The sequence below is a fragment of the Aphelocoma coerulescens genome, chromosome 2 (assembly GCF_041296385.1).
Source record: "Aphelocoma coerulescens isolate FSJ_1873_10779 chromosome 2, UR_Acoe_1.0, whole genome shotgun sequence".
Classification (NCBI taxonomy): domain Eukaryota; kingdom Metazoa; phylum Chordata; class Aves; order Passeriformes; family Corvidae; genus Aphelocoma; species Aphelocoma coerulescens.
In genome coordinates, this window is record NC_091015.1 from 95347028 (window position 1) to 95370164 (window position 23137).

General features: G+C 41.5%; 1 protein-coding gene across 5 annotated transcripts in view; it reads right to left on the bottom strand.

Annotated features, from left to right (window-relative positions):
- Positions 1 to 23137, bottom strand: part of GRB10 (growth factor receptor bound protein 10) — a 145647-nt gene that overhangs the window by 87824 nt on the left and 34686 nt on the right. For 3 of the 5 annotated variants that reach the window (XM_069004116.1, XM_069004117.1, XM_069004114.1), the window contains one exon: positions 21534 to 21631. The exons of 1 other annotated variant lie outside the window; for it this stretch is intronic. In XM_069004116.1, coding sequence (XP_068860217.1) covers positions 21534 to 21584 — 51 coding nt within the window. In that variant the 5' untranslated portion in view covers positions 21585 to 21631. Of the gene's footprint in view, positions 1 to 579; positions 849 to 21533; positions 21632 to 23137 lie in introns of those variants that run through there. One more of the 5 variants, XM_069004118.1, reaches the window with a different exon arrangement.

The window sequence follows — 23137 nt, forward strand, 5'->3', positions numbered from 1 at the left end:
CACACCATCATTACAGGTCAGATTACAGTGTCCTTTTGCAAACCCATGTTGCACGACACAAAATGCGACATGCTTGCATCGCCTTAAGAGCCAAAGTCCACTCATAGACAGTGTTATCTCTACGTATCAGTAACCAGGACAATCTAGATTTATTTTTCAATCTATAACCCAGCCTTTCAAGTTGCACTCCTTCAACTATGACATACAATGTTTGCTGCTGTTTGTGCTAGCACAATAAGCATTTCAGTTATCTAAGAAAATACTAAATCTCATCTTTTAATCAGAGAATCAGCCAGACATAGACTACAGCAGCTCTGCTGTCTGCACAGGTGCTCTTTAATCACCTCTCTGGCTCCAAGTGCCACTGTTCCCACCTGCACTTTAGCTCAGGAGAGTATTTATCAGTATAAGATAGCATTATTAGACAGACCAGTGTGTTGCTACTACTCTACTGCTGCTTCTCTCATCCTAGTTTTTTCAGCAAAGGTTATCTAGTCAGTCATTCAGGGTAATCTTACAGGCAAATAGAGAAGGGAGGAGGCAGATTTGAAAGTACAAATAATGAAGTATCATTTATACTTCCTTTCTCCTTCATCCTTTGCGAAGCAAGGGGTCTAGCATTAGCAGAGACAGAGCAGCTTTCTGGAGAGGTCTGGAAATCCCCTGAAGGCTTCTGCTTCTTCTAATTTCAGTAGTCACTAGAAGTTTACGAGATGAAGAAAGGCTACAAGTGGCAGCACAGCTTCTCGGAAGGACCTGGGAGCATGGCCAGACTGAGGATGTCCAGACCACCAAGACAACAGCCCCTGTTTTTGGATTTACTGTAGCTGTCTGCAAACCCACAGTGCTGTGCCCCTGAACAAAAGGTTCAATTGAGCAAGAGTCACGCGTACTCATGCCAGCAGGCCCACAGCAACAAATTAAGATCATGACATACTTCTGATGTTTGTACACCGTCCAGCACAACAGAAAGTAAAGTCAGACGTGCTGACGGGTCTCACCGCAATTTGGGAGACTATCAAGGCAGATATGCCTCAGTTTGCAGAGAGGGCACTCCTGCCAAGCAGGAGCTCCCTGCCAACCTGGCGGTGCTCCTTCATCACACCAAGGTACAGGTCTTAAAACCAGCTGAGCGTAAAGAGAAAATTAGCAAAGTCATTATTTGAACCACCACAGCTTTACTCTGTTCAGGCAACTTGTGCACAGCAAAATGAAGTACCTTATATTAGCACAGACCAAGGAAGCTATTGCAGAGAGCTCAAGCGTAAGTGGTTCCCAGAAAAAAAAAGCAATTACACAAATTCACTGAGGAGGTGAACACCAAGGTCTGTGAAAAAGTGGACACAGCTCCAGGCTTCAGGAGCAGAAAGGGGATACTTTGAGAAATTACACTCTCTCTTTGTATCTGCAACTTGTTGCTGTTAGATGAAGGACACAGATAGACAAACATTTCTTTATCTGACCCAGTACTGTCATTCTTAATATGCCCCTGGAGTTTTGTTAGTCAATGAACAGATTAGACATCATTTCTTCTGAGGATGCTTCATAAGATTCCTCACTTTCCAAACAAAAGACTGTTTGCATTTATGTAAAGTAGCTTCCTGCACTGCTTTTAAAGCTACGCTGATTCTTTATGCTGATTTTGCAGCTTTGGTTTACTTCAAGCATCAAGTGTAGAAGGAGGATAATAGGAGGAGGATAATCAATTATGCTAAGTGCCGAGTAGCCAGCTATTCATCTAAGTAAACTTTCCTACAGCTTACTGGTATCTACAGCCATCCAGAGTTTCTGCTCACTCAATTTTACTCTTAGCCCTGTGAAGGCAAACACACAGGCTATTACAAGAACAAATCCGACTGAAGGATCCAGACCAGCGTTCAAGTTCTAATCCAAACTCCGCAGTCCAGATCAATTAGTAATTCGTGTGACGCTCCTTTCCTAGAAATACAGCAGCACAGTCCCCTACCAGACAGCTGTTTAGTACAACATATTTTCAGCAAGCTGGCACTCCAGAGTTTGAGGAAATTTGTCCCAAGTAAGAGTCCTGAGGGAAGTGCAAGGCTCTTGGATTTGTCCAAAGTCACTGCTTTGTGAACGATTTCAAGTTTACTCAAACACAGTGTGTATGTTTTACTGTTTTCTGCCAGAGTGCTTAACATGTCATACAAATAAAGAAAACACAGGCTTTGCACACTAGGCAAAAAACTTTAAAGCGCATTCTCAGACAACCCACATATTACATAATTAAAGACCTGTAACCTGGTTTCCTGCCTCTTAACTATAGCCATTTGACTAGGTAAGAGCCAAGTGAAAGGCTCAGTAAGTCAACAGAGTAACTGTGAACCTAGAATTTTAGCATTCCCATTGCTAAGAGAGCTTGTACAAACAAGAGCTTAAAATAAAGCCACTTAGCTTTGTCAAAAGTTGGGCTCTCTCTCCTGAAGTAGCAAAGCCACTAACTGCAGGAATCCTTCTGATTTTACAGTACTGGCTGTCAAGACAGGGAGCAATAACCCTAGAGACCAAGAACAAACAAGCCAGCTCAGGATTACAGGAGCAGCAAAGGCAGAAGCACATTCCTCACGACACACCACAGCACCTCCGATCCTCACTGCCACAAATCACTGAAAACATGCAATAACCTGGCAGGGCACACAGACCTGTTGTGATCCACACGTTCCTACAACCCTCAGCAGACTTACCAGCCCACCACACAACGTATATGATAGCTACAACAGACCGGGAACTAGCAAAGAGAGAAGGAAAATGAGGCTGACAGACAAGACAGATCTGCACCCGTGGTCCATGTCTCTGCAGTGGCAGAGAATTTGTTAAATGAATCACAGGAATTATATTACATCCCATGATACAGGGGAAGGCGGAAAGGCTTGTCAGTCTGACCTTGGAGGAACTTCTCTCCCGACCCTCTCTGGGCTTCAACAACCCACTGATCAGAAATCCTTGAAGTCTGAAAAAATTTGGGGGTTTGGACCCTGTTGTCAACACTGAAACCCCATAGTGTGCATGCCCCGAGCCAGTGAAGTGTTTCTTCCTAAAAGCTGTGGCCTGACACAGTTATAGAAGCCACTGCTATAGCTGAGCCAGAAAGTTATTTTTCTGAAGGTGCTTCAGATTTATTTTTAGGAGTCTAGTTATGTGACTTATCACTACCTGCATTGCAACTGATATCAGGGCAAACCAAAAACCGCTGTCATCTACCAGCCAGCTTCTTCCTGTCACCCCTGCCCCAACTCCCAGTGTCTCTTTGGCATCCAGGAAATTAATTAATTAATTAATTAATGTAGTCTATCAAGAGCTGGACCACAACTAGCAAGCTCCATCAGTATCTGGTAGCAGCAGTTTATTTCTAAAAGGCTTTTCTCCAGCAAGGCAGGAGTGAGCACACCATTTTAGCTGACAGCTGCAGCAATGCACTTTTACAGCATGCATACAGGCTAACATTACAGACTCAGCTTCTCTAGTCTGATTTTTGCAAAACTGGCATTAACAGGGCTTTCAGCACTCCTGAACCCAAATTTTGGCAAGAACTCTCTCACTAGATACAGTCCTCTTTTAGTAGGAACCAACCACTTCTACAAGAATTGAGCTGTCTCTCCATACTCTGCACAGAGAAATTGGATAGTATATTCCACAGCGTGCACTTTTCAGGCCAGACTGCCATTTATTATGGTAGAAGAAAATCCAGTGCATCATAGTTGCTGTCTTTTAATCAGTTAGCAAGGAGGGAATCCAACCAACAGGCTTAGAAATTCTAAAAGCTTTGTTCTATTTTTAAAGAGACTGAAACCACTGTGGCAGAGACAGTTTACATAGTTTACAGCTAAAATAAAGTCTTGAAATACAGAAAAGAAACAAGTGCACGAAGTGCGCAGCGACAGCAATCACTCCTTAGAGGTGTGTTCACCTATAAAGTACTCAGAAAAATGAAGCATTTGCTTACTGATAAAGCATCCTTTTATTTATGTTTTTAAAATAAAGTATGTTTCTTTTCATGTCCAACAAAACACCACTGAATAAATGAAGTTTATATTAGGAAATTTATCACAGTAGAAAAGTCACATGTGTAAATGGAAATTTTGTTTCTTCTGCTGGTGCCCACAGAACCTGATAAAGTATCTTTAGCCTGTATTTAATTGTAAGTTAGCCTTACCTCCAGAGCAAGTCACTTTCACTGGCAAGGGACTGCCACTGACAAAGTTATATGTTCAAAGCTACATCCTTTGCTGCATGTTCTAAGCTCTTTGGTTTTGGTCAATACTGACTCAAGCATTAAAGTCCCTGAAAAATCTGATTTTTGTGAGAGTGCCGTAATTATCAATAGCAATTTAAAAATTGAGTTTTGTTACCATGAGAAGGTATAACCTAAAGCAGTATGTCATATTCCTCTTCTTTTTAAATAGGCTTTTCAGTGAGATCTTGTATCAAAGAACTGACACTTAACAGACTACACTACTTAAATTGAGCCAAAAGCACAAATCCATACGATTTAACTACTATGTTGGATGGTGCTCTCGCAGTCTAAGGGAGTAATGCAACCCACAACAATGTGTTGTTGCTCATAAAACCTTTAGCCTATTCAAGAATCCTTACCAGGGTCACTTTTCATGTTTTGTCCAAGTTTCTGAAGTGCATGGTCAGACTATACTCCTTCTTCATCAGAAGGACAAAAAGAAACAAAATGGGAATTAATATCTGTACCCTGGTGCAATGGAAAAATTCAGCATGTCACACACTTGCTAACACATCTGTCCAATCTGAGAAAGCATCTTCAAAATTATTTCCTTTTAGCTTCTATTTAAAAAAAACCCACAAAACAAACCAAAAAAAAAACCCACAAACAAAAAAAAAACCCTTCATAAATTCTTTTGGAGGAAGCTATAACACAGAAAGAAGGTACAGGATATTTAATCCTTTCCAACACACTGGCCTCCCCATGCTCAGACCTGTGAAATACAAGGTAGCTCGTCTGTTCTACTTGGCATGAAATCTACTACAGCTTTGGTTATAGCAGCACTGCTGGCCAGCTGCTTCCAAGAACACTGGCTTTGGGAGTCAGGTTTTGACAGCATCCTTCCGCCACATGGACAGGAGACGTTCTGCAAAATGTCTTGGACAGTCTGTCCCAGCACAGGCTAATGATGCCCTGAATTAACCTTGGAAGGCTCAGTGCTTGAAAGGATGAGCTGGTGGACTCTGGATCTGGCACTGCAGCAACACATTTGTGTGTCTCAGGCCAGGGGAGGGAGGATGGAAGGGAAGACGCCATCGGGTTGAAGGAACCGCTATTTCCATACAAGTGCATTCTCTTCAGGAAGTTGTGTTAAAATCTCTATGCTTTGGGAAGTGGCACCCACAGCCAGATAACCTAAATTACATATAAATTACATGAATGTAAGCTTTTAGCTAGGAAGCTCTAGACATCAAGACAGATGAAACTTTTAACAAAGGAATGGAAGTAGCATGAAATGCAAAAGAATTTATACCAACTGAATGTGGGTCTGCTCTCTTACAGGCAATAGTGCTATCCCCCCTTTTGTCTTTGTGATGGTTCAGCTTCAAACTGAGAATCTGAACAGGCCAACGAGTGAAGATGGTTCTTCACATGCCTCGACGGAAGTTATAAGATGACAAACCTCCTGTGGGGCAGGAGCCACTGTGCCCACACAGACCATTAAAATTTACTAGAAGTCAGCAAGCAAAGTAACTCTCACCTACTAATGAAATTGCTCTTCAGGTCTTCAAACTGAAAATCTGACCAATGCTAGGTGTCATGTTGAACAAATTCATACAAGACTACTTTACTTCCTTGCTTCAACTATGAGCAACGTGGACCTCATGACTCTATGTTCTAGCCAATTTGCTCAATTGCTGAAATTTAGGGTGTGCTTGGTACCCCTCCCCTCCTTCCCAACAGTGTTCTTTGGCATTAGATACATAGTTAACTAGGTCTAGAAGTGCCTGTCCCATCTGAGCATGCCTGTGATCCTAATTACCTGGACCACACACCTTCCTGCTCAGATAAAGATCCATTCTCCTGTTACATGGTCCCATCTGCCCCAGAACTCATTGCTCACTTCAGACAAGGGGATTTGTAGTCCAGGTGACTTGCTCTCAATTAGATACAGAATTAACTCTTTACACATCTCCAGATCAGCAAGCCTTACCCAAAAAAAAAAGACATTTCAGAATCTCAGATATGAGGTAAATGCTTTTACACTTCAGTTGATCGCTCTATACCCTACTTAAACCCCACAGAAATCACAGCCCCCTAAGGCACAATAATTATTCATGATTAATCACCCAGCATCAGATCTTGTATTGGAACAGACTGCTGTTCTCTCCCCTAATCAAACGTCAGGGTTACAGTCAGAGAAAATCAGTAATGTAATTTATGAAAAAAAATGCTGGAGTCTAAGAAACAGTCTGCAATATACGGGTACTTAAAAATAAATAGTTCTTTTGTACTGCTTACACTGCAGAAACAGGTTACTTTGCAAGCCTTTTGAATAGGGAAAAAAAAAAAAAAAACAAAAACCAAACCCCACGTTTACCAACAGAACGTGATGCCTGAATGTCTGCATTTCTTTCCTTAATCATGTATGAATCTCACTTAAACTGTGCAGCTTTAAGGAAGTCACATACATAACTGTGCCTTTCACAGCGATGTTCTCAGTTTTCCTGAAAAAAATAAAAATCCTCACAGTGATGATCTATTAGACTTCATAAAGTTGCCACCCCCAAGTGTTAGCACACAATGGTTAGACAAAAATTCTAATATAAATGATGCTGCAGTCTGCATTACAGAAATACCTACATAGAAATTGTCAATTCATAACAGCTGGAAAGAAAACAAAAATTAAGATAAGACTAACAACGGGAGCCATCCTGACTATTTCAGTGCATCACTGCCTCACTCCTATTTCTCAAAATGAAAGAAACTTGCAGGGCTCAATATTGGGCCCAGTCCTCTTCAGTATCTTTACTGATGATCTGGATGAGGGTATCAAGGGTGCCCTCAGTGAGTTCATGGGCAACACTAAGTTGAGTGGGAGTCCTGATCTGCTGGAGGGCAGGAAGGCTCTGCAGAGGGATCTGGATCGAAGGGACAATTATATGAGGTTCAACAAGTCCAAGCGCCAGCTCCTGTACTTGGCTCACAATAACCCCATACAACACTCCAGGCTGGGGAAGAGTGTCTGGAAAGCTTTCCAGAAAAAAAAACCTGGAGGCACTGGTCAACAGCAGCACTTGAGCCAGCACATGCCCAGGTGGCCAAGAAGGCCAAGAAGGCCAAGGGCATCGTGGCTGTACCAAAAATAGGCCAGCAGTGCCAGGGCAGTGATGGTCACCCTGTACTCAGCCACTGTGAAGCCACACTTTGAGTCTCTGTGTCCAGTTCTGGGCTCCTCATTACAAGAAAGACACTGAGGTGCTGGAGCAAGTCCAGAGAAGGGCAACAGAACTGGTGAAGGGTCCAGAGAATGAGTCCTATGATGAGTGGCTGAGGGAGCTGAGGTTGTTTAGCCTGGAGAAAAGAAGGCTCAAGGGGACCTTATCACTCTCCACAACTGCCTGAAAGACGCTGTAGCCAGGTGGGTGTCTTTTTCCCAGACAACCAGCGACAGGATGGGAGTACACAGCATCAAGCTGCACCAGAGAAGGTTCAGGTTGGACCTGAATTCAAGAGGAATTTCTTCATGAAAAGGACTGTTAAACATTGGGACAAACCGCACAAGAAGGTGATGGAATCACCATCCCTGGAGGGGTTCACAACTGGATAGGGAGCTTAATGCCATAGTCTAGTTGACAGGGTGGTGATCTGTCATAGGTTGAATTCAATGATCTTAGAGGTCTTTTCCAACGTAAATGATTCTGATTTTCTTGATCTTCATTGTCCTTAGAAAAAGAAATAACTAGGTTTGACTGTAGTAAGACCCAAGCACCTCAAAGGTACTTTTTAGCCTGAGAACTTCTCTCAGTGCTTGGCCTAGTTTACCTGTCTCTGTCTAATTTTCAAAAATCTAGGTACCATATGAGATATGCTTCATTGTTACACTTGTTCCAGTATCAATAAAAATATATATTTGTATCTATCCATCTCAAGGTGGCAGCTGCCATGTTTTCCTCTCCTTGAGGAAAGGGAGTTACTTGCAAGTAGCTCTACCAGTTATCCTGTATTAAGAAGATGGCTTTATCAGAAAATCTTTATTGACTTAACATTCTCTGAAGGAAGAAAATTTACAAAAGATCAGCAATTTGCATTTAAATAGTAACAAATTACATGTAAAATTGCATGCTGTCCCAGGAAAACACAATACAAAGTATAAATCTTCAGTTTTTGCAGGAGCTGGCACACTAAAAGCAAGCACGTCAATCACCTCTTCATGCTTGGAAGGTTTTCTTTTTGTTTTGCTCTGTTTTAAAGTTGTTCACAGTGTAAGTGTGTCAAGTGACCACTTATTTTATACAGCTCCTCCCCACTTCTTTTAACACCCACTGGACACATCCAAGGCAGTTATCCACAGCACATCAGAACATACACTGAGGTGCTTCTACGTGGTTAGCAGCAGCTGCTTTAATTCCACACAAAGCCTCTGAGGCTACATTAAAGCCTCAACAGATCAAAAGGGTTTCATAACTTCCAGTATGCTACTGGAGGAAGGTCTGGTGTGCCAAACAGTGCCAAGGCAGCACATGAAACAAAACAAGAAAACCACCTGAAAACAAGACCTGCCCAGGTAAAGGGTCTCCAAACAAGGAGAGATTTGAAGGGAAATTGCAAAACTGGTCAGCCAGAAGAAAAGTTCAAGAAATCCCACAGTTGTAATAAATCCACAGGTGGAATGTTTGATCATGCTGGCTTTAGCAACACTGAAACACTACTGCCATCAACCAAGAGAACATCTCTGCAAATGGATTTCTACTGTTTGCTCCAAGGAAAGATGGGATGCAATTGGATGAGCTGCTGTTCAGTATTGAAATGGCTTTTCTTTCTCTTCTGTGAAACCACTGCTGAAGACTAGGTAGGGGAAGTAACTTGTTTACCTTGCAGTTCAAGGGGCTGGCAGCTTGCACACGAGCAGCTACCATGCTTCAGCTGAATGGTGATTAATTCAAGGTGGTATATTTTTCAGCACAACCAGTATCTGTTGTACTGCTTCCTCTAGTTTTGAGCTATTCTTTCTAACCCACAAATGCAGGTCTATGAAATAAAGGTAGGAAAAGATTCCTGCTGAGATTAAAGACAAAAAAAAAAAAAAGGCATTGTAGGATGAGAAGGAGAACAGGGAAAATTTTGAACTAGGCTTCAGAAGCAAGCTGTGGATGAGAGGAATGGACCACCTTCTGGATACAGATAAACAGAAGACTACTTATTTAGCTAAAACAAGAAAATTAGCTGTGACAGATTACCTAGAAGCTCATTAGCACACCACAATGCTGACAGCATGTGTATAATCTTACATCATAATAATACATGCTACTGTGTCAATATCCCTGTTTCAAAAGATGCTACTGGGACAGTTGATGGATGAGACGTTTCTGGTCTTGTGGGTTTGGGTTTATTTTAATCTTTAGGGCAAGTCATACTCTAAAAGATACACTGTCAGAAAACTATTTTTCCAACTTGCTCTCATCCAGCATAGCAGTTATGGTTTGTGACTTAACCATACAGGCAGTTCATGTTCAACAGCCAGCAGCTTGTCATAATCCTGAGGACATAGAGGACTCCAGAAAAAACAAGATTGCAAGAGATGCCTTGTTCAGAACATCTTTAGCACACTTCAGTTAGACCTTTTCCTCAGACCATGGCAAAAAAAAAGTATTTCATGCAGCAATTTCACCGGCAAACACATAGAAAGGAATTTTTTCCATCAAATTTGCAACACATTGCCTTATACTTCTGTATGGCCAGAAGTAGAGAAACAGGCCCTCTGAAGGCTTAATTCACATACACCTTAGAAAACAGGCTCTACAAAAACTTCCAGCTGTGAAACACTTGAGGTGACTACCTCAAATATTGGCATTTATATTTGGGTTGAAAAATTCCTTGAGCCTGTCCTGAATTTGAAAAGGAAAAAAAATTCACCTAACTTGAGAGGGCATGTATGGGTGAGTAAACATGTTAAGTTACTTTAATAAATGGATTATTTATGTATGTATGTAACGTGTTACATATGATCCTGGAGTTACCTTCTGCAGAAATCTTTCCGAGAGGTCATGACAAGAGGTCATGGTGGTGTGGTCAAGAAGAAAGAGCTCTGGAAGAAGGAGGATATGCAGAGGGGGAACAGGGTAAGAGCACACAGGACTGTGCAGGATAAAAGGGCTTCACTCAAGCAGGTGGCAGGAGACCCAGAGCCTGTAGAGGGTGACTAGGAAAGAAAGCCCATGGAAGTGGACTAGCCACAAATACTAGCCACAGTTAACTGTCACCTGACATCATCATTGCCAAGGTGTCTTCCAGAAAGAGCCCATGATCTCCTTCCAGGAGGGCCAGAACATCTTCTCCCAAGCTCATCCATGCACTACTCTCCATCAGCCTGAACATAACCACTCAAAGAAATCCTGGGAGGCCAGGTGTCTGCCAGAGAGACGGAAGAGGTAGAAAACCCACAGGCAGGAAAGGGAAGATGTGAGCCTTGCCAGGCTAGGCACGAACTCTTTACAACCAGTAAGACAGTTCATGCACTTGAAGGCTTTTGTCAGCCCTCCCTCCCTGACCTGCGCCTCCTCCTTGCTCTCCAGGCACATGGATAGCACCTCTTCTACAATGGGCCCACAGTGGAAAGAAAAGGGCAACATGTGGCCAGGACTCTCCTGCCTCTCCACCAAATGACTTGGAGTCAGGGGCAGTCATGACCAAAGGACAGCAGCATCATGAGGGTGGAAGCTCATAAGCCACTCAGTAAGGGAGAGCTGCCCTACATCGCCCCAAGGATGGTCCTGGGGAGATACAGCTGGCAGTAGGTCCTCAGAGAAGGCAGCACAGGAGATGGTCCACTTGGATGCAAGCCTTGTGAGAGAGAGTAAACATCAGGGAAGTCAGGAGAGTGCCACGACAGGAGACTGAGTACCAAAAGCCTGTCTGGGAAGCCACAAAGGACAGTGCTGGGACAGGAAGCACCTGAACAATTATCTAGCACCTCTAGGTTCTCCTTTGCTTCTGTCACGCTGCCACGTCCCTCATTTTTCACCCCAATACCTCTTACCAAAAGAGGCATCCACCCATTAATCTTTCAGAAGATTAATGTTCAGAATACCTGTCTTGCTCAAACCAAACAAATCCATTTTTGCAGCCAGGTGCATGGGATGGGGAGAAACTGGACACAAATCAGCTAAATCACATTTCTGATCCACTCATGAGCAAACAGTGCCATTCCAGCTGCAGGCAGCACTGAACATTACAGAGATTTCTGGAGTGGCTTGAAGATAACTTCACATCACAAGTGATCAGTGAGCCAACTGGGGAAGCATTTTCCTGCTTGACCAACAAGCTGGCAAAGCCAGCTGGTGGACAAAGAAGAGCCAGTTGGGGAGGAAGAGGTTGACGGCAGTGGAGATGATGCAGAGATGACAGTAATGAGTAAGCAAAGAGAGCAAGACTACCAGCAGAAGTACAGTCCTGGACTGTGGGAAAGCAGATTTTTGGCCTGTTCAAGGATCTGCGTGCAAGGTTCCCATGGCAGACTTCTCTGAAGAACCAAGGTATCCAGGGCAATAATCTGATCTTGCAGGACTTCTCAAACCTCAAAAATGGCCCATTGTGGCATGCAGAAAGTCACAGGGGAATGGCAGAAAGCAAGCTGAACGGACAGGCAACTCCTGCCTCAGCTTAAATGCTGAAACACAAAGAAGGTTGAAGCAGGAGGAGGTTACGCAGAAAGAATATGGAGATTTACACATGCTGAAGAGTTAGAGCAAGCAAAGGATGCCAAGAAAAAACAAGGAATTGTTATACAGGCAAGTAAGGACAAAAGGATGACTAATATTAGTTTACTTTGTTCTCAATTGTACACAGGACCCAGCAGCTAATGATGCAAAAGACCAATGACTTTTTTGCCTCAGTTTTCCCTAGTTCCTCCTCATGTCTCCCAGTTCTTTGAGCACAGTGTCAGCATCTGGAGGATTGAACCATTACTCACAGCAAAGGAAAGTTATGGATCAGACAAGCTAACTAGGAGCAGATAGAATGTGTTAGAAGGTGCTAAGGAAGCTAGCCAATACCACTGCAAGGCTACTCCGTATTATCTTCAAAAGAGTAAGTCACTAATCAGAGGACGTTTCTGGTGACTGCAGAGGCAGAAAACACATTCCTCTTCAAAACAGGTGAGGATGACAATATGAAGAACCAGAAGCTGGTCAGCCTTGACAAGTTGGCAAGAGTAAGGAGCGAGCTCCCCTGGAAGTCACTGCCAGGAACGCAAAGGACAAAAACAAGCAACTGGTAAATCTACACTGGCTGCTCCAAAGAACAAGTCATACTCGTTTGCAATTTATACCATTTGTACTAAGGGTCTTATCTCTCAAGAAACCAAAGCACTTACACAGATCATGGACCATTGCGCTGCCTTCTCATTTCATCTAGCTGCACATACTAGGTTTCTTCAAACATATAGTTGAAATTTTACAATGCTGGACAATCATATGGGATTTTTGGAACATCTATTTTCATTAGAAGAGTAGGCACCTCATTTGTACTCCCCACAGCCCAAAGCAACCTGTCTCAATATAGCTAAAGGCTGCAGAAAAGTCAACTGAATACTTGAGAAGAACCTACTGCAACAGCGTAATATTAATCAAAGATACCTCTTTGCCTCCACTGAAGTATCAATTCTACAAAACTCACGTGAGCTGAAATAACAGCCTGTCACTCTCCTACACTAATAGCTTCAAGAACTTCTTCAAGAAAGGTGCCAATACCACTTTGTCAGAAACCCCCTCCTGAACTGTGCAGAAGTATTCACTATTCTGGGGAACTTGCCAGCATGACAGTATTTACTGTATGACTAATATGCATTAATGAAGCACAAATGGACAACTATTTACTTGTGCTAATAACTAAAGCACTTTATTAGAGCTAAGGCCTCCAGCATGAAGGACTGCCAGGTTCCCCCACTTTGCCAAAGTTATGTCAAAAAATGGAGCCAGTGTGTAAGACATCAAGAGCTACAGCCAGTGTGTAGTAGAGTCTTAAGTCATTGTTTAACATTCAGCTTGCAAAGGACCAGCATGCTCCAAAACCACTGGCTGTTTCCGAGGGCTTGCCTTTTCATTGTAGAGGCTAGAATTTCAAATATGCACACTGGTCATACCAGTACACAGGCCAAAGCTATCTTAAAATAGCAGTAAAGCCTGAGAGCTTTGCTGGGAGTTTGTGTTCTACCTTTGATTGCTCACTGTTCTTTCAAAACCAGAAATAAAAACGCTGTATCTTAATGCCTCGGATTAAAATATCAATACTATCTAGCATAAAAGGCCATTAATACCAATAATCTGGCCCTTTGTTTGTGAAGGATTCCTGAAAGCTGATCAATTTGGTAAAATTCCATCCTGAGAAAGCAAAGTCAGCCATACAAGAACAAAGTCTTTGCTCCATCCCACCTCTCCATGAAGGGAACATACCTGCAACACTAGGAATAAGGGATACACCTTGAAAAGAGGCATGGTTTTGTGGGAACCTAGGAATAACTTTTTAGAAAGACCATTTCAGATTACCTTACATTAGGAACTGAAAGAAAAATTCTTAGGAGATGGAAAAAGAGAAGGTAAAGACTGTTTTCAGTCATAGCTAGTGCTAGGTGGACTTGATATATTTACCCCTAGCTTTACCAAGTAAATGGCACCTTCACTACACCAAGGCCACAGTGAGTTCGGGCTCTCCATTCTTCTTTGAATCAGCACCTTCAGTTTGGAGTAGAAAGTCTGCAGGTGTAGAAACGGAGATCTCTGCCATGAGGTATCACATAAAGTTTGGAAATTGTACCCTCAGTTTCTTTTTAGGAACAGGAAAATTCTCCTCTCAGATCTGATCACATGAACAGCTTGATGCAGAATCACAGGATTTGGGGTGGTAGTTTGGAAGAGTTTTTTCCTCCCTCCAATTTTAACTTAAAAAAAAATTTAAATAAGTACTTATGAATATTTTTTGATCAAACACATTCTCTTTAGACTATGTAAGGCAAGAAAATACTGGGCATAACTTTGCACAAGGCCTGTATCTAGATACATTTCTTGGAAATACTTAAATATAAGGCGACATTATATCACTGGTCTTTTCCAAGGATAGAAAAGACCTCTCTGAGCCAACTGGCATGGACAACAACACTAAGAATTATCCAAGCCACAGTGCTTTCTTGAAAAGTGACAGCTCCAAATACACAGCAATATTATCTTCCTCTTAAAAAAACAAAATAATCTTCTCCGCTGGTTACTGTTTACTCATATGTAGAACACAGAACATCTGTAGGAGGAAGGTTCATTAAAAGCACACCCCTCCAAACTATCACTAACATAATTCCAGTTGGCTATAACAAATGCAGTTTTAAAAACAACACTTCCATTCCTTTGTATTTTAGGTTTCTATCTTCTTATATTTATGCAGGTGTTTGAAGTGTGAAGCTGTGTTAGGACTGGTCCATCAACTCTCTTCTGTTAAACTAGAGCTGTTACTAACATGAAAAAACTCATACCAGTAAGTCTCCAAATAACCAGTTGGTAAACAGCTTGTTAAATATTTACTCATTTGGAAAAGATCCAACTCATGAAAAAATATACAGGATTTTGTTTGGTGCTATAGTCTGCTAAACTGATTGTTACCATTGCTTCAGAATGTTCTCAGTAGCTTTGTGAGAGAACAGAAAATAGTCTGTTCTTATCAACGTGGGTATTTTATCAGTCTGAAATTATCATATTAAAAGTTGCATAGAAGTCAGAACCTAAAGAGACCCACTGCTTTTGATTTTCACAGTATCACTGAAGGATTGGGGTTGGAAGAGATCTCTGGATGTCACCTCTTCCAATCCCCTGCTCAGGCAGGGCCACCTACAGCCAGTTGCCTGAGACTATGTGTGGATGGCTTTGGACTACCTCCAAGGGTGATTTCACCACCTCTCCTAGGCAACCTCTGCCAGTGCTCAGTCACCTCACAGTGAAAGAGTGCTACCCAATATTTAGAGGGAACCTCCCATGTTTCAGATTGTGTCCATTGGCTCTGGTCACCAGGGAAAAGAGCCTGGGCTGCATCCTCTTTACAATGTTTCAGGTATTTATATATATTCCTAACATCCCCCCTCAACTTTCTCTCAAGTATAAAAGTAGCAAACTGTAGGCTTTAAACATGTATGAAAACCAGAGGTAAACCAAGAGACTGCTTGCATTTAACAACAGGTTCTGTCTAGTGTTTAAGCATTAACAGGAAGATGCAAAATTAAACTTATTTATTTCTTCACTTGATTTGCAACATCTGTGTTGTTTACTAACCAGTGTTAGTAGTAATGCAAGTAGCAAATGATATGATTGGCAACAAGAGTGCTTTGAGTCTTTTTTCTTGATGGGTTGAAAAAGTTCATATAACTGAAAAATGTGGACTGAGCCACTTGAAATTTCTTGCTCACATTCACCTTCAAAAAAAGACTTCATGTTTTGCCAACCAACTTCTATAAATTAGAATACAAAAGCAGAAGTACAAACAGTAAGGTACATGCCTGCAATTGGAAATGTAGAAAGGTAAACCGGTACAGCAAAAAATAGAAAACAAAATTGATGAGCATTTCTTGTAAGAAGGGAAACTGCAATCAATTGTATATAAGCTTAGTGTAAGATACAAATTTCTTTGATGTTATTTTGCTTCATTTAAGTATTCTGATGATACACCATAGTGCTGGCAAGTACACTTCCAGTGGCCTCTTTAGGAGGTAAGTACCACACTTTTATTTCAATGTTAATGAAAACAACTTGTTTTGGGACAATTTTTTGAACAGATTTTTTTTCCAAGAAAAATAGAGGCTAGAAATCTAGCTTCAGTTGGTCTTCAATGAAAACTAACAAGCAGCATCAACTCTATCTGCAAAAAACATTTGCAGTCTCCACTCAGGGAGACAGATTTCATAACTTCATATTGGAGGCAACATGTCTTGTAAAAACATTCACTAATGTTCACGCTGCTTTGTGCTTTGTGTCTGCTCCAGTCCGTCAACCCTCTACACCACATACATGTAAACTGTTAAAACAAGAGCATCGTCAATAAAAGATCCGTTGACTGACACCATATTTCACAAATCTGATGACTTTCTGCATTGGCAGTAGCAACATTTCAGCTTTTCTTTATGCAATATGTAGAAGAATGATGCAATGTAATAATGCATCTGGTGGTTTTTCACTCAGCTATGCCCAAGGACTTTGAAAGCCTGCTTGTGCACTCCGGTCCTTCCATACTGTCCTCTTAGTATGAAAAACCCAGACTCTGGGACTAATTTTATGCAAGCAGAATCCTTGTACATTTAAGCTTTATAAGAGTAAATTAGGCTACTGTTTATTTTGAATCTTGAAAATCATGTATTGGGTTTGCATGTGAAGGCTTTGGAAGTGGGGGGAGGAACAGGGGTGGCTTCTGTGAGGAAAAAAAATCACCTCTGTTCAATTGTGTCCTGGTTCTGACCAAGACTGGGTTAATTTTTGTAGTAGCTGGGAGGCAGCATGGCGAGGACACTGAGGTTATTCTATGCCACCTCACCTTATTGCCAGGGGTAGAAAAAAAGGGGAGTCTGAGAAGGGGTTCCTTCCTGATGAGCAAGCCTGGTACTAGTCAGGTTCCGGGAGCATTTTGCATGTGAAATCACTCTCTAAGAAACTCTTTTGTTGTCAATATTGTTGCTGTTACTGTTTCTTTTCTTATCTCATGGCTGTTTGCAGTACATTGTTCTTATTTTAATCTGTTATCTTTGCCTTTGTGCCTAAAATTCTCCTCTCTGGTCACCCCCAAGTGACCCAGGGACACTAGGGTTTGGAGAGGCTCAGTGGGAGAACTAAATCAGGGAGCACCATTCCTAAACCACGACAAACAGCAGATGAAGAGAGGAGTGGGAATATGTGAGAGAAATAGCTCTGCAGAAACCAGGGTCGGTGAAGAAGGAGAGGGAGGAGGTGCTCCAGGAGCTGGAGGTGAGATTCTCCTGCAGCACATGGTGATGACCATGGTGAAGCAGCTGTGTCCCTGCAGGGACCATGGAGTCCCACAGAGATCCACCTGCAGCCCATCCAGGGCTCTATGCCAGAGCATGTAGATACAAAAATGAGGCTGTGACACTGTGGGAAGCCCACGCTGGAGCAGGCTCCTGGCGGGACCTGTGCACCCATGGAGAGAGGAGCTCACACTGGAGCAGGTTTGCTGGCCCTGTTTCTGCCTTGTAACTCTCCCAAGGCACAGCTGCCTGTTCCAGAAGGACTTCACCCTGTGGGAGGGACTATGCTCATGTGGGAAGGACCCACACTGGACAAGTTCATGGAGACCTGTCTCCCTGGGAAGGGCCCATGCTGGAGCAAAGGAAGAGTGTGAGGAGTCCTCCCCCTGAGGAGGAAGGAGCTGCAGAGACAACTGACTGCAATCTCCACTCCCCATTCCCTGGCATCACTGGAGGGGAGGAAGGAAAGGGAGCAAATCAGGAGTGAAGTTGAAACTGGGAAGAAGGACAGAGTGGGGGGAATCTGTTTTTAAGATTTAGCTTTCTCATTACCCTATTCTGATTTGATTGGTAATAAGTTAAACTAATTTCCCCTAGTCAAGTCTGTTTTGCCTGTGATGGTACCCGGTGAGCAACTTCTCCCTGCCTTTATCTCATCCCATAAGCCTTTTATGACATTTTCTCACCCCACCCAGCTGAGGAGAGAAGTGACCAGCACCATTTTGGCCTGGCATCTTTCTTACCACAACTGGCAAGAAACATCTCCAAAGAGTCGATAAACAATTGTCAACAGCCAAGTTAACGAAGATTTTCAAAGAGCATCAGGCAGACAATGAGGGCCAAAACATAGGTTTCAAGAGCCCTTTCCAAGGCCACTTGGAGACAGGTTCTGCAATCGAATGTTTTTCATGCAGGTTTTTTTACGATAAAAGACATTTTATGCACACAAATAAGGACTGCAGCATGTATGCCTATAGTAACACTAAATAGCAGAGTGTTCAATTCCAAACTGGCAGAGATAAGCCTGCGTCATATAGAAGGCACCTGGATGTCACAAGGGTAAGGATTATTGCATCCATCAAGGTAATTCTCTAAATAAATTAGAGATTTAATCAAATCAAAAGGGTTTTTTTCTCTCCTTTCACTAAAAGAGAAACCCTCTCTTCTCTAACTGCCCAATCTAAGCAAGCCACCCCTGAAAATAAAAATGCGAGTTTCCCGAAAACCACACTCACCAAGATGAAGCACTCTAGAAAAACAAGTATAACCTCAATATGCCATGGACTTGGATCAGGTGTCCTTCAAAGGTGTCTTCTAACATACTGTGTCATTTTATTGAAAACAAGAATCAAAGCTGCCATACTAAAACCTGGAGAACCTCTGCCTAACTGTTGCTCCAGTTGAAGGCAGAGGAATGTCACTATTGTAGTTCTAGTATTGGCAGCAAATCACCTTCACATCCATAAATCTGACATCATTCAAAGAGGCTTTCATTACAGTAGCTAGCCTCTGATTAATTCTCTTAGGTATTTAATTCCTACTCTTGCAGTGCACAAAGCTTCTCAAGTATGATGTGCAATATTCTGCACTCTTATCTGATCAAGAGGATTATTAGCAATCCTGAAATCCACAGCTCTGTACACATAAGAAAAAGCAACTTCCATCTTCTCCCTACCTCGTGGCCAAGTGCTTGTAGTCCATTTTGTACCAAGTTACAAGTCCTTTCTCAAATAAGAATTCAGCTCACTAAAACCAAATTATATTACTTATTACTGAAGTCATACCTGCATGTTAGTCATGAGAAAACAAACAGAAGGCAGAAAGTGGAAGATGAACAGAACATTCCCAGATGCCCAAAATTTTATCTTCATAAACTGAGAAAAACACCCTTTTTGTTATTTATGTCACTGAGACTGGTACAATTAATGCAAAGGGTTAAAGAACTAAATATTCCCCAAGAGTTCAAGTCACTGCACATAAATACTGTTGTGACTACAGATTGCAAAAGAACGGAAACACAGTAAATCATCCCGTTTTTTCTGAGAAATTCTGGGACTATGTTCTGAATTTCCAGGAACAGAAGACAAACACTGCCAATTCTCACTGCCGGATTTTTATTGAAGAGTTCAAGAATTTGGAAACGACTCCTGAAAGCCACTGAAAGATAGTATTGATTTTTTTTTTTTTTTAACAGACCTAGAGATTGTTTCTAGGAGAATGCACTCAGTGTGACCGGTTCATGTGCTAACTCCTGAGAAATTTAAAGAAAAAAGAAGAAAAAGACTCTTAAACAAGGCCTGAAAGCTTCTGAAAGAAGCAAACCTAGCAAACAAAGAACTCAGTAACAAAGTCAGAGATCTGTACCTTGCCCATCTCTCCAAAAACATAACAAAACTGAGAAAAGGTGGACTGGCAGCAAGATATCCTAAAGCACATTCTGTAGTGCATACTCACTTATCCAGGTTCTCATTTTTCTTGCCTTGAATATAATCCCAACCTCCAATGTGTCAATTTATTCTAATACTGAATTTACAGCGTTAAGGTCCCAACCTTGGGATCTCTGGAGCAGTGGCCTTCATAGCCTTTCATTCATATTAAGTAAGAAAATGTGCTGAAAAAAGAGAATACTTCTTTACACTCTAATCTAGAGCAAATTTAGTTTAACCTTCTTTCAGCCCTTTACCAACAAAATGCTTTCACTGCAGCCAAATTTGAAAGACAAGTTGATGAAAGCTCCTAAGTCAGATTTAGTAGGGGTGGAAAAACAGATGTTCAGGGTTTTTTTAATGCAAACTTCAGTTCTGACAGAAGGCACAGTAGTTGTGAATGGGCTTCCACAGTTAGTCTTCAAACTGGTTATAAGCACTTAGGGTAGTTAATACACAGTAAGCTTAGACCAAAAATAACTGAGTGCCTTTCCCACCATCTTAAGTCACCCCATGCTGCTCTGACACTTCCAGTCTGCTGACTGCCCCAGACTAAAGCAGGTTATCTACCGGGTTCATCAGAGCAAGGGAAGTACCAATGAAAATTCACATTCTTACTTCCTATGAACCACTAAAGGCACTATTTTCACAGGAAAGATTGACACTTGCAGCTCAAAAATGACTGCCTAGAATGTCAAGTTTCTCTTACATAGCTCTCCTTTCCCTCAGCTTCGCATCATGACTCAGATGATGCTCCAAATGAATTGGAAGCATAATTTCACAGTGCATCCAAATTATGAAGTCCAGGCACATCTATTCACATATTCCTTTAAAATCATAGATCCAAGTATAGTAACAGGTTTTCAGAACATCCAATTTCTCAAAGTCCAGTCTATTTTTATAGCTGCAAAAGAAGCTATAAAAGAACTGTTATGTTTTTTCCTGTTATCCGGAGAAGCATTCAGGTACATTCAGCTGACAACTCAGCATATACTAACATTAGACTTTTAACTAATTTGAGGTTTCCTGTTGGGGAAGAAAAAATTGTAAGCTGACATATTACACAACATGTATAAATCCTGAAGAGATTTTTTGGAAATTTTGTTGTTGTTTTTGTCTGGTTTTTTTGCTTGTCTTCCAAATGAGTAGCATGACTGTAGTAATCACTACTAGCAATGTCTCTCTTGGGACAGAGGGAAAAGGTTTTAATGTCACATGACACTGTTTAATTATTTGTGTATCTACAGGGTCCAAAATCATAACTGAATCCTCTGGGTGGTAATCATATTATGAAAACAGACGATAAAAAGTGCAAAGAAAAGATTATATCCAAACTAGCAATTTGCAGTTTCATAGAAAATATACAAAGCAAGCATTATGCCAACTAAAACTGCCCAGGGAAAAAAAGAGAACTTTCACATGCATTTTTGTCAAGTATCTTTGAATTCAGCTGAGGGTTTTTTAAAATATACTCTTTGTAATATGCCATATTGGCTGCTTAGATACAGCACAATGACTCAAAAAGCATAGGATCTAACCAAGTGTAAAAATCTCTGCCTTTGTTCCTACAAATATAGCATTCAGCAAACTGATACATTTTGGTGCAAGGCACTTCGCTGGTATTGCAGCTTGCCACCTTTTCTTTGCCTTCTCCCAAATAGGAAATGGCTATTTTTAAGGCAAATTTCAAATCTTAATCCATATATATTAATAACCCAATTTTTTTCAGCAGCAGAACTTTAATACAGGATGGTAACAGAGGCTCTGTTTCCAAATGTTAGCAAAACCCAGAGAATTGCCAGACAGCTATTAGCAGTTTGATGAAAAGTTTGCATGCACCACCAATCACCGGCACACAGCAATATGATGCTACAAGCTGACACGAACATGCAGTTTCACAACTTACTATCCGATAAGGAAGATGTAAAAAGGAGTCTGGGCAGCCAGCTAAAGCCATTTGTTCCTTCAAATTTTCTTCAAATTACATCTACTGCTTCCCAGGACCTGCAGAGTACAAACAAACTGTCAGAAACCATACTGAAGACATTTCATCAACTTATTATTGAAAACAGTTGGAGGAGGAAGACCAAGAAGATCAAGATGAGGTGATGAGGATTTGCATCAACTTGAAGCAGAAACTGTTCACATTTGCTGCCTGTAGCCTAGCAAACACATTCAATTTGGTATTTCATTTAAAAGCCCAACATAACTATTCTCAGGCCATGTGGCTTCTACTTTATTCCCCTGTTCAGGCAAAAATGAAAGCCTCCCTTCACAGCAAAACCTTAGCCATTTGAAAACTGGCTCTCACCACCTGAGGCTATGTTTTCAATTGTGGAAAGAAAACACTGAAATCTGTGAGTTAATTAAGATGACTGTCACTTATCACAGCATCATTTGAGTTGGAAAAGACCCACAATATCACCAACATCATTATGCAGCATTAGCCTTCAATGCCTGGCTACACAACTTCTAACCTTTACCCTTTCCTGCCTGCCTTTTCTCTCATGGTTTTATTCTCACACAATATATCAGTGTCACATACAAATTAATTCAAGTCTTGCACTTGCTCTTCTGAGTGATTATTAGCAGCAACTTTGCAAGGTGAGTTGTGTTTCTTTAAACCATCAACTTTGTGATCAGATAGAGCTTGAAAAGAAATCTGCAAACATTTAGAGGAATATATGGCTAAAGAACTAAAAATAAAGAGGCAAGACAATGTCAAGAAAGTTACTATAACTGCCTCCTAAAGGAAACAAAAATAAACCACAATAAATAAATAAAGCACTATTTGCTGCTCCAGCATTTCTTCCAACCAGTGGTGAAGACATCCCTGCAGTGTAAGACAAGTGATGCCACCTCCAAGTAGATGAAAAAAGCATGACTGGGGGAAGAGAAAGCAGGCTGCAAAGCATAGTCAGAACTTTTCTACCACAAGCGAGCTCCTGTGTTGTGTCTCCCATTCACTATTAATTATCAATTATGTACTCAAAACAAAAGCCCGAGTTTTAAACAGATTATCCACTGCTCTCTGGTAAGCATGAACTGTCACCAAACCAAAGCTGCCACCAAAATTTATGGGACAGTTAAGTCAGGGACAAGGGTTAAAAAACATCTTGGACTAACTGATCCCAGAGGACTTCCAGCCTATGGTCCACAAACCATGCGCTCATCAAGGAAGCTTTATTTTACCTAGCCCCAGGATGAGTTTGGCTGAGGTATGGTAGCCTCGAGCTCCTCTATCAGTAAGGCAGGCAAACTCCTGGGAACTTCTTTCCAGGAAGTAGGTACTGGGCTTCTGCTGTTTTCTGTGATCAATTCACACAGCCAATTACCTCGGGAGGAAACTGGTTTTGGCAATAGCAAGTCTGAAAATCCATTTAACCAAATATGCATAAATCCAGTTGTTCATTCTAGGTAAGTAAATGGAAAAAAAAATTAAAACCAAAATCTTACAGGATCCAAAGTAGGGTAGGCAACACCAATCATCTAACTGTAGGCACGTTAGTC